General features: G+C 40.5%; 1 protein-coding gene across 2 annotated transcripts in view; it reads right to left on the reverse strand.

The window, feature by feature from the left end:
- Window positions 1-22149, reverse strand: part of cacna2d3a (calcium channel, voltage-dependent, alpha 2/delta subunit 3a) — a 102271-nt gene that overhangs the window by 26900 nt on the left and 53222 nt on the right. For both annotated transcript variants that reach the window (XM_034145315.1, XM_034145316.1), the window contains exons 11-25: window positions 17058-17136; window positions 13839-13972; window positions 8871-8942; window positions 8410-8490; window positions 7681-7755; window positions 6373-6459; window positions 6209-6280; window positions 5465-5526; window positions 5285-5352; window positions 3699-3744; window positions 3123-3220; window positions 2931-3024; window positions 2593-2688; window positions 2308-2429; window positions 1451-1528 (exon numbers count right to left, since the gene is read on the reverse strand). In XM_034145315.1, coding sequence (XP_034001206.1) covers window positions 1451-1528; window positions 2308-2429; window positions 2593-2688; window positions 2931-3024; window positions 3123-3220; window positions 3699-3744; window positions 5285-5352; window positions 5465-5526; window positions 6209-6280; window positions 6373-6459; window positions 7681-7755; window positions 8410-8490; window positions 8871-8942; window positions 13839-13972; window positions 17058-17136 — 1264 coding nt within the window. The remainder of the gene's footprint in view (window positions 1-1450; window positions 1529-2307; window positions 2430-2592; window positions 2689-2930; window positions 3025-3122; window positions 3221-3698; window positions 3745-5284; window positions 5353-5464; window positions 5527-6208; window positions 6281-6372; window positions 6460-7680; window positions 7756-8409; window positions 8491-8870; window positions 8943-13838; window positions 13973-17057; window positions 17137-22149) is intronic.

The following is a 22149-nucleotide window of genomic DNA, read 5'->3' on the forward strand; positions in this document are numbered from 1 at the left end:
GTGTTTGTGTGTGTGTGCGCATCGTGGCACTGCACATACTCTCCCATCTCTGTCCTTCTGCTCCAGTGGTTTCCCCCAGGCCAAGAGTACCCACAATGCACTGCTTTCATGTCAACGCATTCAGGCACCGTGAAATAATTTTCTCCTTCTCTGCCCTTTTATTTCCTCTCTTATTTTATCACTTCATTTCCCAAAGATTTGTATCTTTCTGCAGCATTTCTCTCCCCTGTCTATGTATTTGTGATCCCTAGGCTTTTCTAGCCCTCATCTGTCGACAAGAGAACATACATAGATAGTCATCAGCAGAGGCTTTTAATATGAGCCAAAGGCTGTGCACCAGATTTGTCCCACATATGTTGGGCAGTGGAAATGCTACTTCACATGCTGCAAACTACTGTATATTTGAATAGAATACTTTCACAGTCAAGATATTTCTTTTGGGTGTTGTTTACAAAAGCTTTTTATGCAACATTTAGTGTGAAAATACTGGACAAGAAAAGACGATGCAGAGGATAAACATAAAGAGTGTCGGTGGCACCTTAAAGAAGCATAGCTGCCTAAAGATTAGCATTAAGCCAAAAACACATGGAGTCAGTATAATTAGCTGACCTTAACATGTCCCTTTGAAAACTAGCCGCTGGAATAAAGATTTAAAAGAACAAGGTGCTTCCAACTTTCTTTATGTTCATTATTTGCAAACACAAATACAAGTTACTTCTAACTTGTCATTTAAATCTGTACTTTACAGTACCACAGTCAACGTATTGTGTTTGGTAACGCATAATACACAAAACGATGACTGGAAGTCCTCATGTGCTTTCAGGGAGAATTGGGTAATGAAGGATGTCATATAACTTTGGAACCATAATCACTTTGACACCATACATTTATATACATTTTTTCCCCAAATGTTTCATTTCTTCCATTTAATTTGAATTTCCTTCCTCCATAACTGAGTTGATGGCAAACAGAACAAGGCTGCTCTTCATTCCATCAACTTGCTGATTGCAGCAAGTTGCATTATATGTCCGTGACATTGTGGCGCTTCTGAGTCACACGGACGTGAGAGGAGGCAGGCCACAATGAAATCCTCTAGGCCACATTATGCCTTAAATAATCACAGGGGAAAGAACTAATGCACAAAAGGCGTTTAAGAAACTGGTTATTAATATATGTAGGTATAAATAGTCTTGGATGCAAACGTCTGTGCCATGTTACACTCTCGCCTCCTTATGACGTTCATGCAGGGGCAAGCGCACGGATAGAGAAAGCAGTACAGTCAGTACATGTGGGCAGTGAGTGTTTCATCTCAAAAAAAGGAAAATAAGTAGGGTTAGTACTGTAGACCAGGAAAACAAAGCCTACATAGCACTGTAAGGAGAGATATCGCAGCGTCTGTCAATGTAGAAGTGAGTGTGAGAGAGAAAGAGCCACTTGAGTCCCCACTTACCCGCAGCTATGGGTGATTTCCTCTCATCCAGAAGCTGAATGGCGGTGCTGGCCAATACCACACTCTTGTTTTCTGATCCTAAGACACACACACATGAAACAACACACAAACACAACACGCACAGGCACACAAGGAGTTCAGATCACATGTCATAATTCCTTATATGAGTTATGAACTGACCACAGGGTGATTGGAGAGAGAAACCTTAATACCACAGAGTACTATTTCATGGCATCAGCTAACTGCCACAGTCCTACGAGGAAGAGTGCATCCAAGGCAAGTCCGACGAGTAAATAAGAGGCTTTCAGATCACTTGTATTAGCTGGCACTAATGGAAAGCCTGAGGCCGAGGACAGATGAGAACACATTCCCCCTGGAATGGAGGAGAAACCATTTTGTAGAGCCATAGTTAAACTGTAAAGGCGCGAGGGGCCTGTGTGTGTTTTTTGTGTGTCTTTTTGTGTGTTCTGGCCAAGTCACTATGGAAAGGGCTGAACCTCCTCCTAACGTATCTTATTTCAACCCACAGCAATCAGTCCTGTCCACAAGAACACAGCCCAGAATTAATAAGGGAGGAAGGGGAGGTAGGGATGCATGGGAAGAAAAATAACCAAATAGGGGTGAAAGAGGAAAAGAGGAGATGCAGGAAATTTGGAAAAGGTAATTTCTAGTAGTACTAGTATTACTAGTAAGTGAGCATTTTAAATGTGCATTTGACAAAAAGTTACTATTAAATTGGTGCCAGTCATATAGTGATTATCGGTTTCATTGTGTTACATTAGTAATAGTGACTGTGTAGATCTAAACACATTTAAATAAAATGTATAATGTTTTGAAGGTTCACATTTATAGCCAACCTGAGTTGAAGGGTAGCGAGTAGACGAAGGTCCCAGGAACTTGTTCTGCTGCCCTCTTGTACCACAGGGGAAAGTGATCGGCGTTGAACACCCCCTCTTTGTCTTCAGCTGTCAGGAAGTCTCTTGAAGCAGACAGGGAACAAAGGGGATGAAGATTCAGAGGATGCACACGCACAAAACACAACATATAATCATGGAATATTACATAAAGGCAATCAACACATGCACTTTTTAGCTTCTATGTGAGTAAACGTACTTATAAACTGCTACACCGAGTATACTTACTGGTTTGTGAGCTCGTCGGGCACCACAAACAGGTTGATCCTCGACAGGCCTGTTCTCGAGCCCAGGTAGGCAATCTCTACACCTTTATCTGAGTTCCTGTGTAGTAGGACAAATAAAGTAACCCGACTCAATAAAACAGAACAGAGGCTTTAACAAACCTTAGATTTTGGTTTTTACTAAAAGCTATTTCACGCCATTCTTAACATTTAATTTCTGCAAATGTCTGTAGCATTAGCATTACTATTTCAGAGAGTAAAACATTCCGTTTGTGATTAATTAATTACATTTTTTTCTTCTGTTTTTGACAAGAATATGGAAGAATAGAGTGGCTCACTCACTCCGACTTGTTGAGCACGAGGCTCGTCCAGTAGGCCTCCAAAGGGGCCGTCACCACAGCGTCAAACAGAACCTCCTGGATCAGCTCCTTGTCACCTGACAACGCAAATTAGTTTTTTTTACATAAAACAACCAGAACATATGAAAGCTATTTAATTATATGAGCAGAGAGTTGGTGGAAGAATTGAACTAACATTGTAGGTGGGGTTCATGTCCACTGAGGTAGAGTTTGATTGCCTCTATCTGGGACAGGTATCGGTGCTCTGGGTGCTCGTCTGTATTGCAGTATGTCCTGCAATTTAATAAGAACCGGCAATAAGGACATTTGGTATAATAACATGTAACAAAGTCATGATTTGCAGCAGCTATTTGAAAACGGTGCTTTAAGATGATTATCTGCCTAAGATTGTAATCACAACTCAAACTCCAACATATAGACAGGTGGCTTTTTGCATTGCACAGCATCTATGATGAATTAAATGTGAAGTAAAACTAAAAAGGTTGACTCATTTACCAGAATTAGTTTGAATTCTTTTTACTTTACTTAGATGTTGGGTCCTAATTTTTGTGACCACAATTCATCAAGTGACACAGACCATCAAGTCAAAGTCCTGCAGAGCTGTTAACTCTTGTAGTGCTGTAGGAATGTAATTTATTTTTATTTTATAAGTACGGAAAATAATAAGGATGAAGTCCAATAACAACGTGACTTGAATAAGAAATGAGGACGATACTGTTAGAAACATACGGCATCATTAGAATACTCTCACCATTCATCTGCCAGCGCTACATCAGGATGCTCCAAGTCATGAAGTCCTAAAAAGAAAATGAGAACTTCATATCTCAAAAGCATAGCAAAACCACTCAATCTAAAATCATAATAATAGGGGTAGGCACCTAGACCTTCGAAAGCACACACTTTTAATCACACACACCAGGGGTGAAAAATGTGTTTTTTGAATGGATGTGACAGTTCTGATTAGATCAGGAAGAGCCAAGTCATGCTCAGAGGGCTCCGCATGATGGACATGTTTGGAGAAACACACACACACACACACACACACACACACACACACACACACACACACACACACACACACACACACACACACACACACACACACACACACACACACACACACACACACACACACACACACACACACACACACACGGATAAATAATCAGGGGCAAAAACATTGCACTCTCAAAACAGGGTCACACTTAGGAGTCATTAAATAAATGTTTAACTTCCTGTCCAATTGTGGAAATGTTCATTATTAATTCATAATTTCTGAAAGAGTGTGTGAGCGTGTTACACAGAGAGAGAGGCACACAAAGAAAGAAAAGGAAGCAAAAAAGTTGCATAATGAGATATTCAGTGGTGGATGTGACTAAATAATTTGTTTCTATTGTATGCTACTTTATACATATAAATTGTACACTTTACTAAATCCATAGGATTCCAAATCTACATTTTAGATACAAATGAACAGCTCATAAATGATTGTGCATTGTAATTTAGCTACCCAACATTATCTCAAAAACATAAAAGCTTATATATTAATCCACCAGTAATAACAATACTAGTATATAATATAAGTAAGACCTTAAGAAAGCCATTACTTTGGTAATGGTGGAGTTGCCCTATACATTTCGTAAGAAGGCTCAGTGAAGGTATTTAACCCAAGCGTAAAAGTGAAGCATACTTCAGTGAAACTTCTTACTCCGTGATTTTTGTTTCAGACGTTTACCGGAAAAAACTCTTCTCATCAAATATAACAAAATTAAACACAATAAACAGATGAGGCACTAAAAGCTAATCAACAAATAGAGTGCTCTCCAGATTTCATAGCTTTAATGACATTAACTAACAAGCGCAAAAATCTTGTTATACATATTTGTTCATCAGAAGCTCGCTCATTATTACATCCTAATTACACTTTAAGTGATGCAATTATAATCCACAGAAAATCAAATACTATCAAATATAAATCGGAGTTCTTCCTCCCACTGCATAAATGACTCTTACATTTTGTAAGTACACCATGCTTTTGTATTTTACCTCAAAACAATTATTAACGCCATGTTCACCTGTAATGAAACATAGTCATATTTAAATAATATTATATAGTGTCAAATTTGGTATTGGTACTCTTTTCTTTAAGTAAATCTGTATGATTTTTACTATCCTGCTGTATAGTAAATACATTTGAGTTGAGTGCAAATTAGTGACAAAATATATAAATAAATACAGATAGGGGTAGAGGGGGTTGAGAAAACAGACAGAAACAATACAGGAAACAAATGAGCAAAAGTGAGGAAATGCAGATTAAATAAAAGAAAGATTTCCCACCTTCCTCCACTGTGACATTCCCTCTGAAGAAAAACTTTCCATGGCCTCTGGATAGGGCTACCCCCAGACTAAAATAGAAATACAAATGTGTTCTTAGATGACAGAAAGACAACTGTAAATACTGGCACCTCAGTCCTTCTGGAGCTTATTCACTTGTCAACAAATGTATCCTTTTCCTACCTGAAAGGAGTCCCTTTGATGTCTGTGTAATAGTAATCATTATGCAACACCAGCACACGTTTCTGAAATAAAAGAGAGGAATACACTTTATTATACGCTGCAGTAAACAGTGGGCAGTGTGACAGCGGTTATCTGATGTGATGTCCTGCTGTCTGGCTCCATCTAGTGGATTAAATGGTCCGGTTGTCACACTATCTGCTACTGTGCTGATGGTGTTTTTACACTGCGTGAATAGTTGGATAAGGATTGTGAATATGCATCTGTGTGTACATTTGAGAGAGTGTGTGTGAATGAATTAACATATTGAATGCTTAATAATCAGGCTAATGTATAATGCTCTCTACTAAGCTTAGAAAATGCAAAGTGTACACACACACACACAGTCATGCACACCCACACAGACACACAAACATGCACACCCACACACCAACACACACCTGAATGCCTCTCTCTCTCTCAGATAGGAAAGTAGTAAACGAGAATCATTGGGCTGCTGTCTCTCCAGTGCTCAGCAACATGTGCTTGGTGAAGATAAGGGGCTCAACTCACAGACAGACACACACCCGTGCATGCATAGCAAACAAAATCAGAAACAAAATCCCCAAGTCAATCCTGCATATCACCGTGCCAAGTGTGACAACCCCTTGGCAGGGTGGATTCTCTCTGCTGGCACACCTTTTTGGACCATCAGAAAAGTGCTTGTGTGTGTGTGTTGGGTTAATGTCTGAATTTTAGATTCCTCACCCCTTTGTCAACACTCTTCTTCACCTCCATGGAGAAGGTCCCTGTCTTCCTGTTGACCATGGCATTTCTCAGCTAGCAACACAAAGCACATACCAACTCTTAAACATCATATTTGCATTGAGTACTGCGATGAGGCTTATAGTGGATTTACTCGAGGGTCTCACCGTGTCCTCCTTATCCTCCCATTCCACCTCGAACAGATCCACACTGCTGTAGTTTGGCTTTCGCTTTCGCTTCTTGCCATCTCCATACTGGACACACAGGCACATGGAAACACACATGCATGCACAGTTAGAAAAAATGTGAAGCTAATACAAATATTTTGCACCACACTAGGGCAGCATCCAATTATTTAATTTTTGTACTATAAATGAATCTATTTTTCTTTGTATGGCCTGGTTTGTTGGTCATTCAAATAACAATTTCCCAGAGCAAAAGGTAACATTCTCAAATTGTTCAATTTAAAATGGTATAAAAACCAGATAAAATCATAATTTCAAACGCTGAAATAATTGACAAATGATAATGAGCATGTCTTTTCTATCAGGACAGGAGACAGTTGGCCTAGCTCTGTCCAAAGTAACAACAAATCCACATAATGGCACATTAATAACTCAGTTTTAACACACTATATTGAATTTGTTTCATAATAATCCAGAATTAGATCACGTGAATGTGATTTTCAATTAACTAACCTTTATAAGGTCAGACGTGTTAAAGCATCAGAACATTTAACAGATGATTTTGAGGCCAGAGAATCTAATGTGTACTATATGTGTGTCTTTGTGTGAGTCCAGCTCTTCATTCATCTGTGGACAGCCTCCCACCCATATATACAGTCTATGCTCCCACCCCTCATTAGTTGTTAAACACTGTTCATTAACGTCTTTAATTAGACTGCAGTTAAACAATCTGTCTGTCCCTCTCACTGTCTGCTCTCCTCCTTGTCTGCTGTCCCCTCATCCCTCTCTACCTCTCCTTTTTCATCCATGTGTTGCACCCTGCTTTGTCACCCTGCACCTACTCTCACATTAGGCAGGTCCCTTGCACTCCTCAATCCCCCCCCCTGCTCCCCCAACCTTATCCTCTTGTGATAGGAGTGAGTGAGTACAATAGAGTTAATCACAGCCATTCAGAAGCTGTATCTCTGTCTATTCACAGCACAGCAGAGGCCTGGAACACACTCTCCTCATCTACATACCGACACGCAGCCAACAGACACACACACCGCGCGGCAAAGAGAGCAGCCGCACAACTACGCACTAATTTTCTCCGTCAATCGGCAACTCAGTGTGACAATGAAATCAGTAATTGACTCGACATGAACACAAGAGTTGGTATTCCTCAGTTGCATGTACAAAATAAATGATTACATTTAACTTCAATCTCTAGAAGGGATTGTTATGATAATAAGGTTCATACTCAGTCAACTTGTTACAGAGCAACTGCATGGTGCTGGGGGGAATACTCACAAGTGGCCGTAGATCTGGGTGTGTGAGGATGTAGCCGTTGTTGGTGATTGCAAAGGCGTAGCCATGGATGCCCAGCTAGAAAGGATACACGCAAATGTGGGCGCACACACACACACACACACACACACCAAATTAATGCATGACAAATCTGTACTCAATTTCAAATCTGGACTAATCAAGCTCTTTGATTTTTTTTACTGGCAGAATAATCTCCGTCTTTGTGTGGGAACTCACAGAACTCCACAACACAAAGGAGGTGGTGTAATTAATCTACGTCTGGACAAATAATACACTTTCAAATGTCAAAATCTTACACCCAACCAAGCTTCAAATCTACAAGTGAAAGACATCATCAGGATGTGGCGGGGAGCAGTATCAGAATGTATTAGTATAAAGTGTATAATTGTCCTGTCATTATTGGACTTGAGGAAAGAGCCGTGAAAAATAATTTTCAAAAGTTCAACAAAGAAAATGTGATTTATCTATTTCTGAGTTTGCCATTCAATTACTGCACCTACAATTGTCTGAGTTGGACTGGCATATTCATGTATAAGAACAACTTTACAGTACATAGCTGTAGTTTTTAATGACTCAGCATCCTGGAAAATGGCCAATTCCTTCAGTTAAACAACATTATAATAAAATGTGTGATCATCTTGAAGGGTTTCTGCTATAGCCATTAAGATCCAATTTATTTTAGGAGTAACAAATTGACGTTGGGTGCACTACCTTGTATTTGGGAATGGTCTTGAGCAGCTCAGACACAGGCACGTCCGTCCCAACCACCCCCAGCAGGATGCCTCGGTTTCTCTGGAAACACAGACATTACAAATATTACAAGTTGCATTTTAAAGGTTAATTAAACAGCACAGACTCCTACAGATCCACTGTTTATGACAGTCAAAATCCAATCTATAATATATATTGAATTAGTGATGCTCTATTGTTTCCTAATTTACAGACTCTAATCAAACTACAATTAGTGTCCATCAAAAATGAACATAATTAACCATTATTTCACAATTTGTGTCGATTGTTTCAAACCCTAATTCCTTGTCAATTATGCAATACGTAATTGCATAGTTTTTCAATTAAACTAAGCTGTTTTGTTGGAGCAAAAGAGTTGGAGAAACATAATGGCAGTCACAGTGAATGTGCTTTTGGTTCTATAGCAGTAAATGTGCACTTACAGTCTCATTCTTGGTACTGAACACTGGCATTGCCACTGTGGTCATCAGAACCGGACCTTTACCGTCGTCCATCTGAGTCATGAGGGGAGAAAGGTGAGAGACAGCCATTGAGAGGGTGAGGAAGGACAAAGAGAGACAGAAGGAAAGCTAATGATGAAACATTATAGTTACAAAAGAAATGTAACAACATGGCATATTCACATTGTATGAATCATCTTTCCGTGTATGATTATCTCAAGCTGCATAACACTTGTTCTTTAAGTAGTGAACCTGATAGGACTTCTGCAGCAGTCATATTATCTTCTTGAGGGACCTACAAAACTTCCATGACATGTTTTATTCATGTTTATTATTTGCTTTAAAATGTGCTCAATCACAGCCTGCCTTTGATGTCTTGCAGAATAAGCTTATCCAAAGGCAGTGCCTTTAGTTTGGATCTGGGTATCTTCCCCCCTTAAAGACTGCTGGAATAATTATGATATTTATCTTTCCAGCGGCTGCCTGTATCTGACGATGATATCCATTAGAGATGAAAGCTTGACTCTCTTATGAAGATACTGGAGAAATGCTTCCCACTCTGCAAAAATTGGTCCGACCTTGTCCACTCAGAAATGTCAAAACTGTCTGAATGTCAGTCACTCACGCAGTTTATGTTCTAGTCACCACGAGTAATTGGTCCATTTGGTGCATTATGAAACCCAGTTGTGTCAAAAAAGATAAATCATGTTGCATGTGATCCATTTCTGCTACAGCTATCGATGTAATATTCATCTGTTAGACTTAGATCCCACTATAGTACTTTTTCTCAGAAAACTGCCCTATTAAACCAACCCTCTTAACTGAACATTACACGCTTTCTGCTCACTCTCCTTCCTCAGGGGCTCACCCCCCATCTACCTCCAGTAATAATAGGTAATGACAGGAAACTGCTAGCATCCATTCTCTCTCCCTTAGACACTGAGGAAAAGGGAATTGGTGACCTGAGCTCAGACAGCTGGTAATAGCAATTCAGTACGCAGGATTGGACATCAAAGAGAGAGCAGAGCACAACTAAGTACAGCTGCGGTAACAATGGTCAGCCTTGCTGCTGGAGTACAGGATCGATCAAAGGACAGGGCAAATGAGAAGAGCCTCATCTAAAAATACAAAATCTATTTCCAAGCTCTAGTCTATTGGATCATATATCAGAAGTCTGCAAAGGTATGGACTGAAAGTTATCCCATCACATTTTTACATTGTGTAATCTAGTGCAAATCTAGAATTGTTTTATATTTAGTACATGCTTTTGTTCAAAATCAGGGTTGCCAATGCCCGCAACAGATGTGGCCAGTCCCCAGCAGACCTTATACATATGTTTAGGTCATGGGATGTTTAAAATAGAAAACTGAAAGTGAGCATTATGTTTCTGTCCCTTTCTTATTCTGCAATTGTATATGTTGTACTTGTGATGCTCAATAAAAAATATATATATAAGAAAGAAAAAATCAGGGTTGCCCAGCTGCTCTGGGAAATGGCTTACTGTAATCAAGCAGATAACAAGAGTTGCATGGGGCAGACAGTAACTACATCTGTTGGATTCAAAGCCAGCAGCACAGCTACAGAGGATCCTCACTTAGCCTACCCAGAGGAGGGGAGACCTTTAAACCTGTGCTTCATTATCCAAACCCAGGACAGGAAAAAGGCTCCTCCTTGAACCCTATGAGTGAGTGTTCTCCGAAACGACCGTGCCCCAAGTCCCTGAGGGAGTGCACTGTATCTGGAATTTGACATATCATACATAACCAGCAACCTCTAATACAAGGTCAAAACTCAAGACACATTTGGTCCAAATCTGCATCATCATTGCCTTCGCGGCTCCATCTGTTTCAGTCAGAGCAAATGATATGTGTATGTCCTTTCCCCTGCTGTGGGTCAGAGTATGAAAAGGTATCTCTCTGGGCTCTGATACACTCGCTCTCCACAGACACAAATTCCCACACATACCCTCACACTGGCACCCTGTCCCGTGTTTGCCGTTTCATAGGACACCTAGAATATAGGTTGCTGCGACAAATTGTGTTCTGGTGAACGAGGTGACTCTTGTTTCTTTAGAGACTGGGGTTTAATGATGTTGTGTGTGTAAGCCCTGGAGCCAAAGCCCCCTGTAGGCTCCTGTGGGGAAAGCAACACATACCCAAAGGGGAGCAGAGCTGGCACGGATCTGCATCTACATCTATGAAAGCTTGTGTTTGCCTCAATCACTCTTGAGTGAGTATATATTCATCTTTCATGAAATGTGGACAGCCCACTACTTCAATTTGCCATCAAATGGTAATCAACTGTTGCAGCTTTACCAAGTATCAATCTTGTTCTTTGAATTTCAGGGAAGAAATCCCTCTTCTCATCCCAAAGTCCTTCTTTACACCCTTCAAGTTCTCTTCACAAGTTTTTTTTCAAATATTTTACATTATTTTTCTCACCCTCCCTACACTTGTCGTCAAATATCTCCCCCCGACACATTCCGTCACCCCCACCTCCCTCCCATCATCCCTGAGCTCCAGTGTCAGTTCATCCGACAGAGTGGGAAACAAAGCCAAATGAGCCGGAGAATGATGGATGAAGCTAGTGAGACGAAGGAGAGGAGGGAGCGATACAGGACAGGAGGGGGGAGCACAGGTGGGGGGGGAAGAGCTGGGGAGGGAGGCGCGAAGAGAAACAGACGGAAAAAAGGGGAGAGGCTAGGAAGAATATTGGGTCGCCCTGAGAGGGATGGAGAGGAGAGGAAAAAGATAGGATGAAGGGTACATCTGGAAAGATGATACACATCAGCCCTGAAACATAGATAGCAGATGCTCATCACTTTCCCAACACTGAGCCAATCCCAGGAGTTCTGCTAACTCCTTATCAGACACTATCACTATGCAGGGTGTGTGTGTCTTTCTGTCACTGTGTGTTTGACTTTGTGTCGCACACCCAGGCCGGAGTTGTGCTGGGATGATTACATGCAAAGAACTTATTGCAGTGCAGACTCTTTGCTTATCCCAATTATCCTGTCTGACAATGTGATATCTATTTCCGTTTTCTGCTGAGCCGCCTCCATGTCAATAAGCATGGATCTATCACACTAACAGTTCTATGTCAGACATATGGCCTGCCAGCTGTCTGATGGGACTGCTCTGTGCTCAGCTCATGCCGACAGGGGGGCAGAGCACCGTTTTGATTCACCATCATCTTTGTTATGATTATAGAGCTGCTTATCTCAACCCACATGTTTCATAAAAAACGTAAAAATAAAACACTGAACACGATAAAAAGGCGTCAGAATAGATCATCCCACCCAGTCATTATAGGCTATTGGATTTTGACCAAAAAGATAACAAAACAGCTTATTCTGGAGAATTCTACCCAGATAAATAACACAGGCAATCTTGTTTTCACACCAAAACCACACAGGCACAAGAGCAGAAACGTGGCCTCACATTTACACGAATGGTCACAATGCCAGCCCCGGAGACACTGGCAAAGCACGGCCAACACAGCATCACCAATGATGAATGAGTGTGAGCGTGTGCTCAGACATGTGCGTGTGCTTGATCAGACGTGCAGAAGAGAGCGATCAACTGAACCTTTGACAACCACGATGCATGGTTTGAATCAGGAGGTTGAGGAGCGACGTACGACACTGACACACAAGAAAATGCCATGGGTCAGTATGGTAGTTAGTTCACCCAAATTATGCCGTCATCTCAAAGAGATCGGAGACCAAAACGCACATGCACATGAAATGCCCATGAACACACACCAGGCCTCAACACAGCACAATACAGCGATGACCTCAAATCAGATTTGTTTTACCTTTTGAGCTTGGGGGAGCTAAAAAGAACAGATCAAGGAGGAGGGGGGGGGGGGGGGGGGGGGGAGAGAAAGGGTTGTCAGTTTGTGGATAAGTGTTAAAAAGTGCAGGTTCCACTGAAAGGAGTGCCAGCATCTGTGGGTGTGTAAAATCCCCTGGCATTGACCGGAACTTTAAAAAACTGTGACTGTGTCAGGAGGAGATTTGTATGGCTGGGAGGGTCACAGTAGAGGACACAACACTTAAGCTGTTAGTGTTGAGTCAGTGTGGGTGAATGCACTGACTGTGATACATAGATGGGGATAATGAGGGCAAAGAGAAGGAAATAAGCAGAGAAAGACAGGAAAAGGTAAAAGGAATATGAAGAGGATCGCAGAGAAAACCAATCCATTTTCATGCAGTGTTGATAGCCTGTGCGTTTTTCTGCTAGAGGGCACTTGCCTTTGTCTCCTTACATTTTTGGAGCTCTCTCTCACAATCCATTCAGAAATAGTGGAGGACAAATGACTGCAATTCACTCTTTATAGCAAAGCACAATAACTAATAAAAGAATCATTGTGCAAGCATGAAAACTACAGTGTGCGCACATTATCTTATAGCACAAGATCCTATTGTGTAGGTAAGGCGTTATTCTTTGGGCTCTTTTAGCAATTATAAAGGGAACTATAAGGCATGAAGAGGGCATTTAGCAATGCATGATTATATGAGTTAAGATATTATAGTGGAAATAAGCAACATGTGTTTAGTCAGCACATGAGTGAAATCACTGACTAACTCACCAATGCGCCCAAGTACTGTATGTAACATACTCATGCTACACGACTCGCAAACACACACAAGAGGCTCATTGACTTAATAGTTCCATCTGCTGCTCACACACACTTTCACACATTCAGTCTGAGACGTACACAGGCAAAACACAGTGTCAGGCCTCCACTTTCAATGTATCACTACAATTCTCCTTTGGATTATAAAATCATCCATCTTGATCATACCATTTTTTTGTTGTGCATTTTTTGAAAAGGTTGAAATCTGTGAATCAATCACAGATTTGTCTGTGCTCACAACCCAGTGGGAGGGTGTGAGGTAACTGTTGGAACTGGTACCATGTGAGAGATGGCATGATCAAAACTCACAGTGTTGTCGATGTAAGCCTCAGTCCACACCGTGTCGTGCTCCCGGTCGATCACCTTTGGACGACTCAGCACATGGAGATACTCCATCACATTCTCTTGCACATCTGCCAATGTTGAAATCTGAGTGAAGTAGCCTGTTGGGCACAAAGAGGAAGTGGAAGAGAGGAATGATGATGAAGTATTTAACTGAGATGCTTGCAAACAAGCGAGAGTGTACAGGTTTAATCTTCTGACATTTTCCTGCGCTGGGATTATACGTACAGTCTCTTTGGTTCCAAAAAAGAGCAGCAAGTGTCGCTTCCAATATCAGCTTAACTATATCATCTTTTTTCCAAGCTATCACTCCTATTGTATTTATCCTGATACCAAAGCAGAGGAACTACATCTGGATACAGTACAGTAGGCAGCAGATATTTGCCTGATGAAGCACACACACCTGGATGCAAGTATGTGTAATAGCTGAAGAACTCCCTCCAGTCATGAACGAGTGAAAGCGAACCAGCATGGGTTTGTGAATTGGTAAGTGGTATGTAAATGTAATGGAAAAACTCAGTTAAACCAAATGCAATGCCATTCCCTACTGCTGGTAATGCCGCCATTATGATGCTAATGTGAATTTGCAGGAGGGAATATATGTTATCTTTGCAGGGGGGTAGATTTGAAGAGAGGGAAAAGAAGTGACACAAAAATAAGGGAAAAGAGAAAGACAACCACATTTCCACACATCCATAAAAGCAGCCTCCATCACAGTGAGCCAGTCATGGAGAAAATCATAGCTGGAGGGAATAGAGGGTCATCGTTCCCAGCAACGACCTTTACTCCACAGGGAGAAAAAAGTGTATACATCTTACACACACCCATGAAAGATACCATGTGTCACACCAAATTACTAAGGATTGTACCAATCACTGATAATCAAATACTGTATCTACAATCACATAAAAAACAAACAAAATCTCATGTTGTACCCAAACACTGGACGCATTAAAAACCACCTGATTACTGCAATGAGTATAGCAACCAGAATAAACCTGCTCTTGAACTTGACCTGGAAGTGAACCATGTCAGATTGCTCCTTCTCATCCTTCAGAGACAATCGGATCCAGCTATTATTCCAGCAGACAGTAAAATGACAACACACAAGTACGGACTCACATCTCACACAAAGCAAGCTGCCTCAGTCTAACCACATCGTTCATCACAGTGGTGAGTGAAGAATGAGTGCTCCCTCTGGAAGGCTGAGGGCATCCTTCAGACTGAGCCACCGGGGCCAGAGAGAGCAGCTGGGGGAGAAAAATGAATCCTGCTGGCTTTCAATGACATGGCGCACCTGTCGTACTCAGAGGACAGGACTGCATGCGCTGGTCAGGATGACGGCTTTAATGTATTTTGAAGGACCTTAGTTTGAGTGTAATGTAAGCAAAAACTACACAACAAGGTCTCAAAATGCAAGAAAATAATAGATGGGGTGGGGATAAAAGACGACATGATGTGGGACAATACAAATTTGTCTAAGTCTAAACTGAGTTTAGTTTAGTTTATTTATTTATAGTGTCGTGGACAGTCCCCATCGATGAACTGACACAAAAACAGTAAATGGAGCAGCTTTAGCCGACATGGCTAATTCCCAGCTGTTGTCCCCGGCCAGATGGTAATAGACACCCTTTAAATCACAAGCATTAGTTATACAAAAATATAAAATAAAATAAAAAGGATCAAAGACAAGTAGATACAGGCGAAAGGATAAGAGAGGATAAAAGAGAACAATTAAAAAAAAAAAAATAGGTGGATACCCTTACAAGGTGATAATAGAGGAAGAAGAGCAGATAGTGGGGTGTGGATGAAGGTTAAACTCTTTTTTCAGACCACGATGGACAAAGAATGATAACCCTCCCCTTAAGGATTATTAGGATTTAATTTGTTACTATTTGGTAACTTAAATGAATTCAACCTAACCATTTGTTTAAACAAGAAGAGGACCAGGGTGAACCTGAGTGGAGTGAGCAACACAGCAGGGAAGGAGTGGAGTGGTGGGGAACATTTGAAGCAAGACCTGCATAGTTTTCTTGTTGATTGCCATCCATGCATTTATTATATGTTATGTATTACACATCTATACATTAGTATCTGAAAGGTTTGGCGGTTATTCAATCCCTAAGATTTAAATTGATATTACCACATGTGCCTGACATCTGGCATTTCCATCAACTCAACAATATTCTTTGCTCCTATCCTAAGCCATAGGGAGAGATGTTGACATCAGTCAGAGCCTTTAGTGACAGGGCTGACAGCGTTACACTTTACCTCACTTTCACCTTTAAAACAATCCAAAGCGGTAAAACCAAATGTTCTGCAGTAGTTTGAATAGAGATGTTGTGAGTGAAGACGGTTTTGTGCAGCTCCTGCAGGCTGTAGAGGATGTCACTGTCACAAGTCTGAATCATCATGCGACATACACACACGCATTATTAGCACCACACACACACACACACACACACACACACATGCAAGTCTCATCATCACCACTCACACCCGCAAACTGACTGGTTGTGTTCTCTGATATCACATCCAAGCTAAACTGTGTATGCCCTCTGCTCTTATGTTACACATATGCACACACACACACACACACACACACACACACACACACACACACACACACACACACACACACACACACACACACACACACACACACACACACACACACACACACACACACACACACACACACACACACACACACCCAGCAAAAAACACATGCACACCCCTTGTGTGACCCATAGATTGCTCTTCTTATCTACAGCAGCCTGAGGAAATGGAGCCAGACTGTCTCTGTCACCCACCTCCAAGCTAAATATAGCAACCTGAAGGAAAGTGCTCTACGCACTGAGACAACCATGACCACACACAAAGCGACTGGAAAGTGGTGTATCGTCAAGATAGTGAGGACTTTAGGCTTAGAGGAATATGTAATGATGATGACATTTCATATGTGTGCAACTGGAACTGCTGCCTGCTTACAACTGATGAGCACTGACAAACACATGTCTATTTAATGCACCTACACAGACACACATGACAAACACACATAACAAATTCTGAGCTCCTAATGTATTCACTTTCGCTCGGCTAAAAGCCTCAAGCAACTTTCTTTTGCAAAAACAGATTAAAAGTAGAAAAAAAGCAGAGGTCTATGCATGTGTTGTAAGATCCCACCTTTGTTAGCACAGGCCATCCATTTCAGATTATCTGCGAAGGCTGACTCTCGACCAATCAGGTATGGGAATATGCGGACCTGCGGAGGGAAAGAAGATAGCGCCCGTCAGTCATTTTAATCGCATTTTGATAGGGCCCACCACACCACCATATAGAAGATAACACTGTCTGAGCCTGGCAGAAGGCTCATTCTTTATCTTCCAGAGAGAAGCAGGCCCTCTCTCTTTGTTTAATAGAGTCCATTAAGGACTCATGGAAGAATATTTTCTATTATATTGTAGATAACATTTAAATAATTCTAACAAAGTTTGATCAACTCCCGAAACTAAGCAATCAAGGATGTACAGATACAGGTTTCAAAACAAGATAAGTGCATGAAGAATCTGCAATTCTAATGAATGCAAATGGTTCAACACAAAGTCAATATTTTGAGATTAAAAAGCCAATCCAGAGTCTTCGAAACTCTCTTCTGCCAAACCAATTTTAGCCCGACTGTGTTCAGTTGGCTGGTGTAGCAGCAGGTGTAGTTGGCAGGGGGGTGTGTGTGTGTGTGTGTGTGTGTGTGTGTGTGTGTGTGTGTGTGTGTGTGTGTGTGTGTGTGTGTGTGTGTGTGTGTGCGTGTGCGTGTGCGTGTGCGTGTGCGTGTGTGTGTGTGTGTGTGTAAATGCATGTGTGAAGAACATGTTGCCAGATTGGACCAGATGCAAGCCTCTGGGGGGCACAGCTGCCATAGCTCCAATGCCTGCATTTTTCACTGCCTCCCTTCACCCTGACTGCATGTGTCTGTTTGTGTCTGTTTTTTTGTGTGTGTGTGTGTGTGTGTGTGTGTGTGTGTGTGTGTGTGTGTGTGTGTGTGTGTGTGTGTGTGTGTGTGTGGGTGCAAGTGTGTCTTTTTCTTTTCTTTTTGGATAACTTCTCCCAGCAGAAGGGCCTGAAAATTGCAAAAAAAACTAATTTATGTCTAAATGGCAATACCGTATAAATCATGTGATTTGATTGTCACTGCAGTGCATAATATTTAAACTCTTTATATATTCAATAGTGGTCATAAGAGATAAACCATGGATAGCTATTTTTTTTTATAGAATACATATTTTTGTTCTATTATCAACTGAAAAAAAGTTTGACTGTGAATAAGTACAGTTGTCATCTTAAAGCAACCCGCAGATTCTAGATCAGAATCATTCTCTTTTCATAATAACTTCATTGCCAGAGTGACAGAAATGCACAACATGGCTTCGGGTAAGAGGTGTATCAGTGTGATCTTCTGTTTATAGTTACGTGTTTTCCTTCACTGTTAGCCAAGACAGAGATCAAACTACAACCGGCAGGTTATTAAATATGAAAGAGGTTTACAGCTGAGTTAAGTAAGCTGAAGTTAAAATCTAGTTGGGGCTGGAGCCACAGCATGCAATCTTCATCCTACTTGACTGCACACATTTTACATAGGCTGGAATAAAAATACACATGCTTGCAAGAATAAAAATGCATAGACGCACACATCTGTGTATCCATGCATACACAGACACCCTAAAAAATATATTTGTTCATGCTCCTACATTATGTATTCAGCACTTTACCCAATAAGTTAATAATTTATTCTCCAGTGAAAACATTCGCAGAAACGTTGGCAAATGTATTAAGACTGTAAGTACTTTTGTTAGGTGTATTTTAACACCATGAATGAATGAATATCCGTAACTGTGTGTTAAATGTATATTTCAAAACATTGTGATCGTGGCTAATTGTTCTTATGTTAATGGTCTAATGCAAAATGCAACAATCTAGGACCAGACATGCCTACTGTTTGTAATAAAACAAACCCTGAAGGTACAAAGGGCTGATTCCTGAAAGGTTATTGTTTAGTTTATATATAGGCACTGTCTGATGGATGAGCCGAAGCACTTTAAAGTGTTGGATTTTATAGATATTGATTTAGAGAAATATATGTTGTTGTATGTTGTTTACCACAGTGGTGTGTACACAAGGCATTCAAGCTAGAGAACTTCATGAAATTACCCTGAAAAATACTTTTCTTAAAATAGCGGCTGAATGTCACACATCTTTTAAATCTGTGTTTTGGTTTTAATTAACTTCTTATCTTAAAGTCTGCTTTTGTTCTACTATTGCTAAAAGCAGGTGATCCATGACTTGGAAATTATTACAAGTCCAACTTTATCAGTCTTGGCAAAGATTCAAGAATTAATCATATTTTAATCATGCTCTTAGTTTGTAATATAATAATATTTTAATCTGAAAATCAATCTAATATATTTAGACTGATTCTATTAGAGCAGTTTGAGCTGTGTGTAAAACATATACAGTATTGTCAAGTAAATTTCCACTTAAATGTACTTTGTTCCTGATCTTAACTGCAAGGCACTGTAGCTTGGTATTTATTTATCCTTTTAAGATGTGGACAACTCCCTTTTCAGTCAAAGGTAGATGCATTGCATAATATTAAAATAGCCTTTTGGTCACCCATATGTTCTGTAATCAGTGCTCTTAAAAATAATATTCTCTGCCTGTTTGTAGCACTGTTTTTTCTTCTTCCACTCTACAGTATTATTATTATTAAAGGACATACTTTGCCTTTCACCAAGTCTAATGTCTCTATGGTTATGGTTAGCCCTTCATTATTGGTTCAAAAGCAACAATGTCGGCAAAATATGGGCAGTGCACAAAGGAATGTGCACCAGCAGGTATGGGCAAGGTTGTTTTCCAGCCCACCATATCAATCTCTAAGGCAGAGGTAAGTACACATAGCCAACATTTTTCTTAACTGTCCATCACCTTCAAGGTCAGTCCATGCTGGTAAAAACACACACTATGGAGCATCCTTCAAAGGTTGGCAGGGCTAGCTTCCCCTTGCCTCTGTAAGAAGGCCCCCAGTTGTGGTTATGGATACAAAACAAGTCCCCTCAATCAGTGCTCGCCTGTGCAGAGATTTGGGTGCAATGGCGCCCGTCTAAAATGCATGTGACTCATTACAGCCCAAACATTTTTCTTGCTATATCTCCCAAAAATGTTTTATAAAAGAAAAACTGCCCTTAAGCCATACCACACATTATTTGTATGGAATTTGTCTCGCAAACTTTGCTAGGCTACGCTCCTGAGCTAAAGAAATGTGGTGCCAGTACAAACTCCAGGAAATGGAGACCACCAATATTGTTCTAATCAATGCTGTCCAGATGTTCCTATAATATTACTAGGAAATGTAAAAGATCTGGGACTCCCAATTTACCTCCATTTATTATTGCCTTTTTGAGGGAGGTCAAGGTCAAGGTTCTTTATTTAGTCATACGAACATAGCTACAGTATAATTATGCTGATGAAAATCTTAGGTCACAGGCTTCTCCAACAGTGCAACACAAAACACAGATAAACAGGAAAATATAGTGCAAGTAAATAGTAAATACAAAAAGAAAAATAGTTTTAAAAAAGTGAAATAGTGCAATAAGAATCTATATGCAAGTTATTGGAATGCTATATTAGGTAAATAGATAAATAATTGTAAAGTAGCAGCCAGATTAATATTATGGATGTTGTTTCAAGTTCAGGTGTTTAACAGTCTTATTGCCTGTGGGATGAAACTGTCCCTGAGTCTGGTGGTTTTAGTCCGGATGCTGCGGTAGCGCCTGCATGAGGGTGCTGCTCTGTCAAATTTCCACTTAAATTTACTTTGTTCCTGATCTTAACTGCAAGGCACTGTAGCTGGGTATTTTTGTATCATTTTAAGATGTGGACAACTCCCTTCTCAGTCAAAGGTAGATGCATTGCATAATATTAAAATAGCCTTTTGGTCACTCATATGTTCTGTAATCAGTGCTCTTAAAAATAATATTCTCTGCCTGTTTGTAGCACTGTTTTTTTTCTTCCACTCTGCTTACATATTCTGTACTGTTCTGCAAAACGACAACCTGAAATATAAAGTGTGACCAAGTGAGACCAGCTTTCATCTGACATGAAAACATTCAAGCAAAACGTATATGATAAAATGAAGACTAAACACAAATCCATCTAAAATGTGTAAGCTTCATGTCAGCATTAGGTTGTATGTATGTCTGATACTTGTATCCTTTGTTTTAACTTAGTTATTTGGATCAGTAACACACACAGGTTTTAAGTTAGCTAAAAGTCAGAGTCACCAATTTGTTTAAATAAAATAAAGGGTTTGGAGAGCAAAATAAATATACATTTCAGCAACAGTATTTATCTACTAAAGGCGGTTATCTTATCTCTCTGAAAACAATCACTGGTGTAACATGAAAAATAATCTCATTACGTCATATATTTCAAGTTCTCCAGTGTTTCTTTTTCAGAAGACATTATTTTTCCCTGAAACGCTTTCTTTATGATCTTTTGTTTCGTCTTTTGTAATAAATGCCATCTGCATGCAGACATTCAATAACAGTTTTCGCAAAGCATGCCTATATTCTCAGTGTGATGCTATACAGTGGTGAGGCTATAAGGGTGTTTGGAAGAAAGCCATTAAAAACCAGCAGTGGGGAGAGAGAGCGACTGGAGAGAGTGACAGAGACCGAAGACTTCCATTATCAGCGGGGCTTCTTCTAAATGGAACTATCTAGCAGCCTTGTCCCCTCTCCGCTCACTGCTGTTCAGCCTTGAGGCGGGAGTGAGGTTGGAGGGGGGTGCAAGCATTTTCGACAGCATACACACACAAACACATGACAATACAAATGCAGCTTTTATGGTAACACATCAGCACCCATATAAATGCAAAAACATATACGCTAACAGAATGAAGATTACAATGAAATAATAATGTGTCAGTAATAACATCAGACAATGGAAGTTCATATGCATGTATACACAATGTGTGTTTTGCGTGTGTTCATCTACCATTGCCTTAAGCATGGCACTTCAATCCTCAACCTATTAACGGTGAAGACCCCGTAGGCTTTCTTTCTACAATGGAGAATGACCTAAGAATAACCCTTTTTCTTCCCTCCATCTCCTGACTCGCTCTCCCACCATTTCATTCAATGGCCTGTCAGAAGAGCACCCCAATTACCTTGCAGGACAGCGGAGAGAAAGCTCAGTCCTCAGAGACAGTGCCATATTTAACTCT

The sequence above is a fragment of the Trematomus bernacchii genome, unplaced genomic scaffold, assembly GCF_902827165.1.
Source record: "Trematomus bernacchii unplaced genomic scaffold, fTreBer1.1, whole genome shotgun sequence".
In the NCBI taxonomy this organism is placed as follows: Eukaryota; Metazoa; Chordata; class Actinopteri; order Perciformes; family Nototheniidae; genus Trematomus; species Trematomus bernacchii.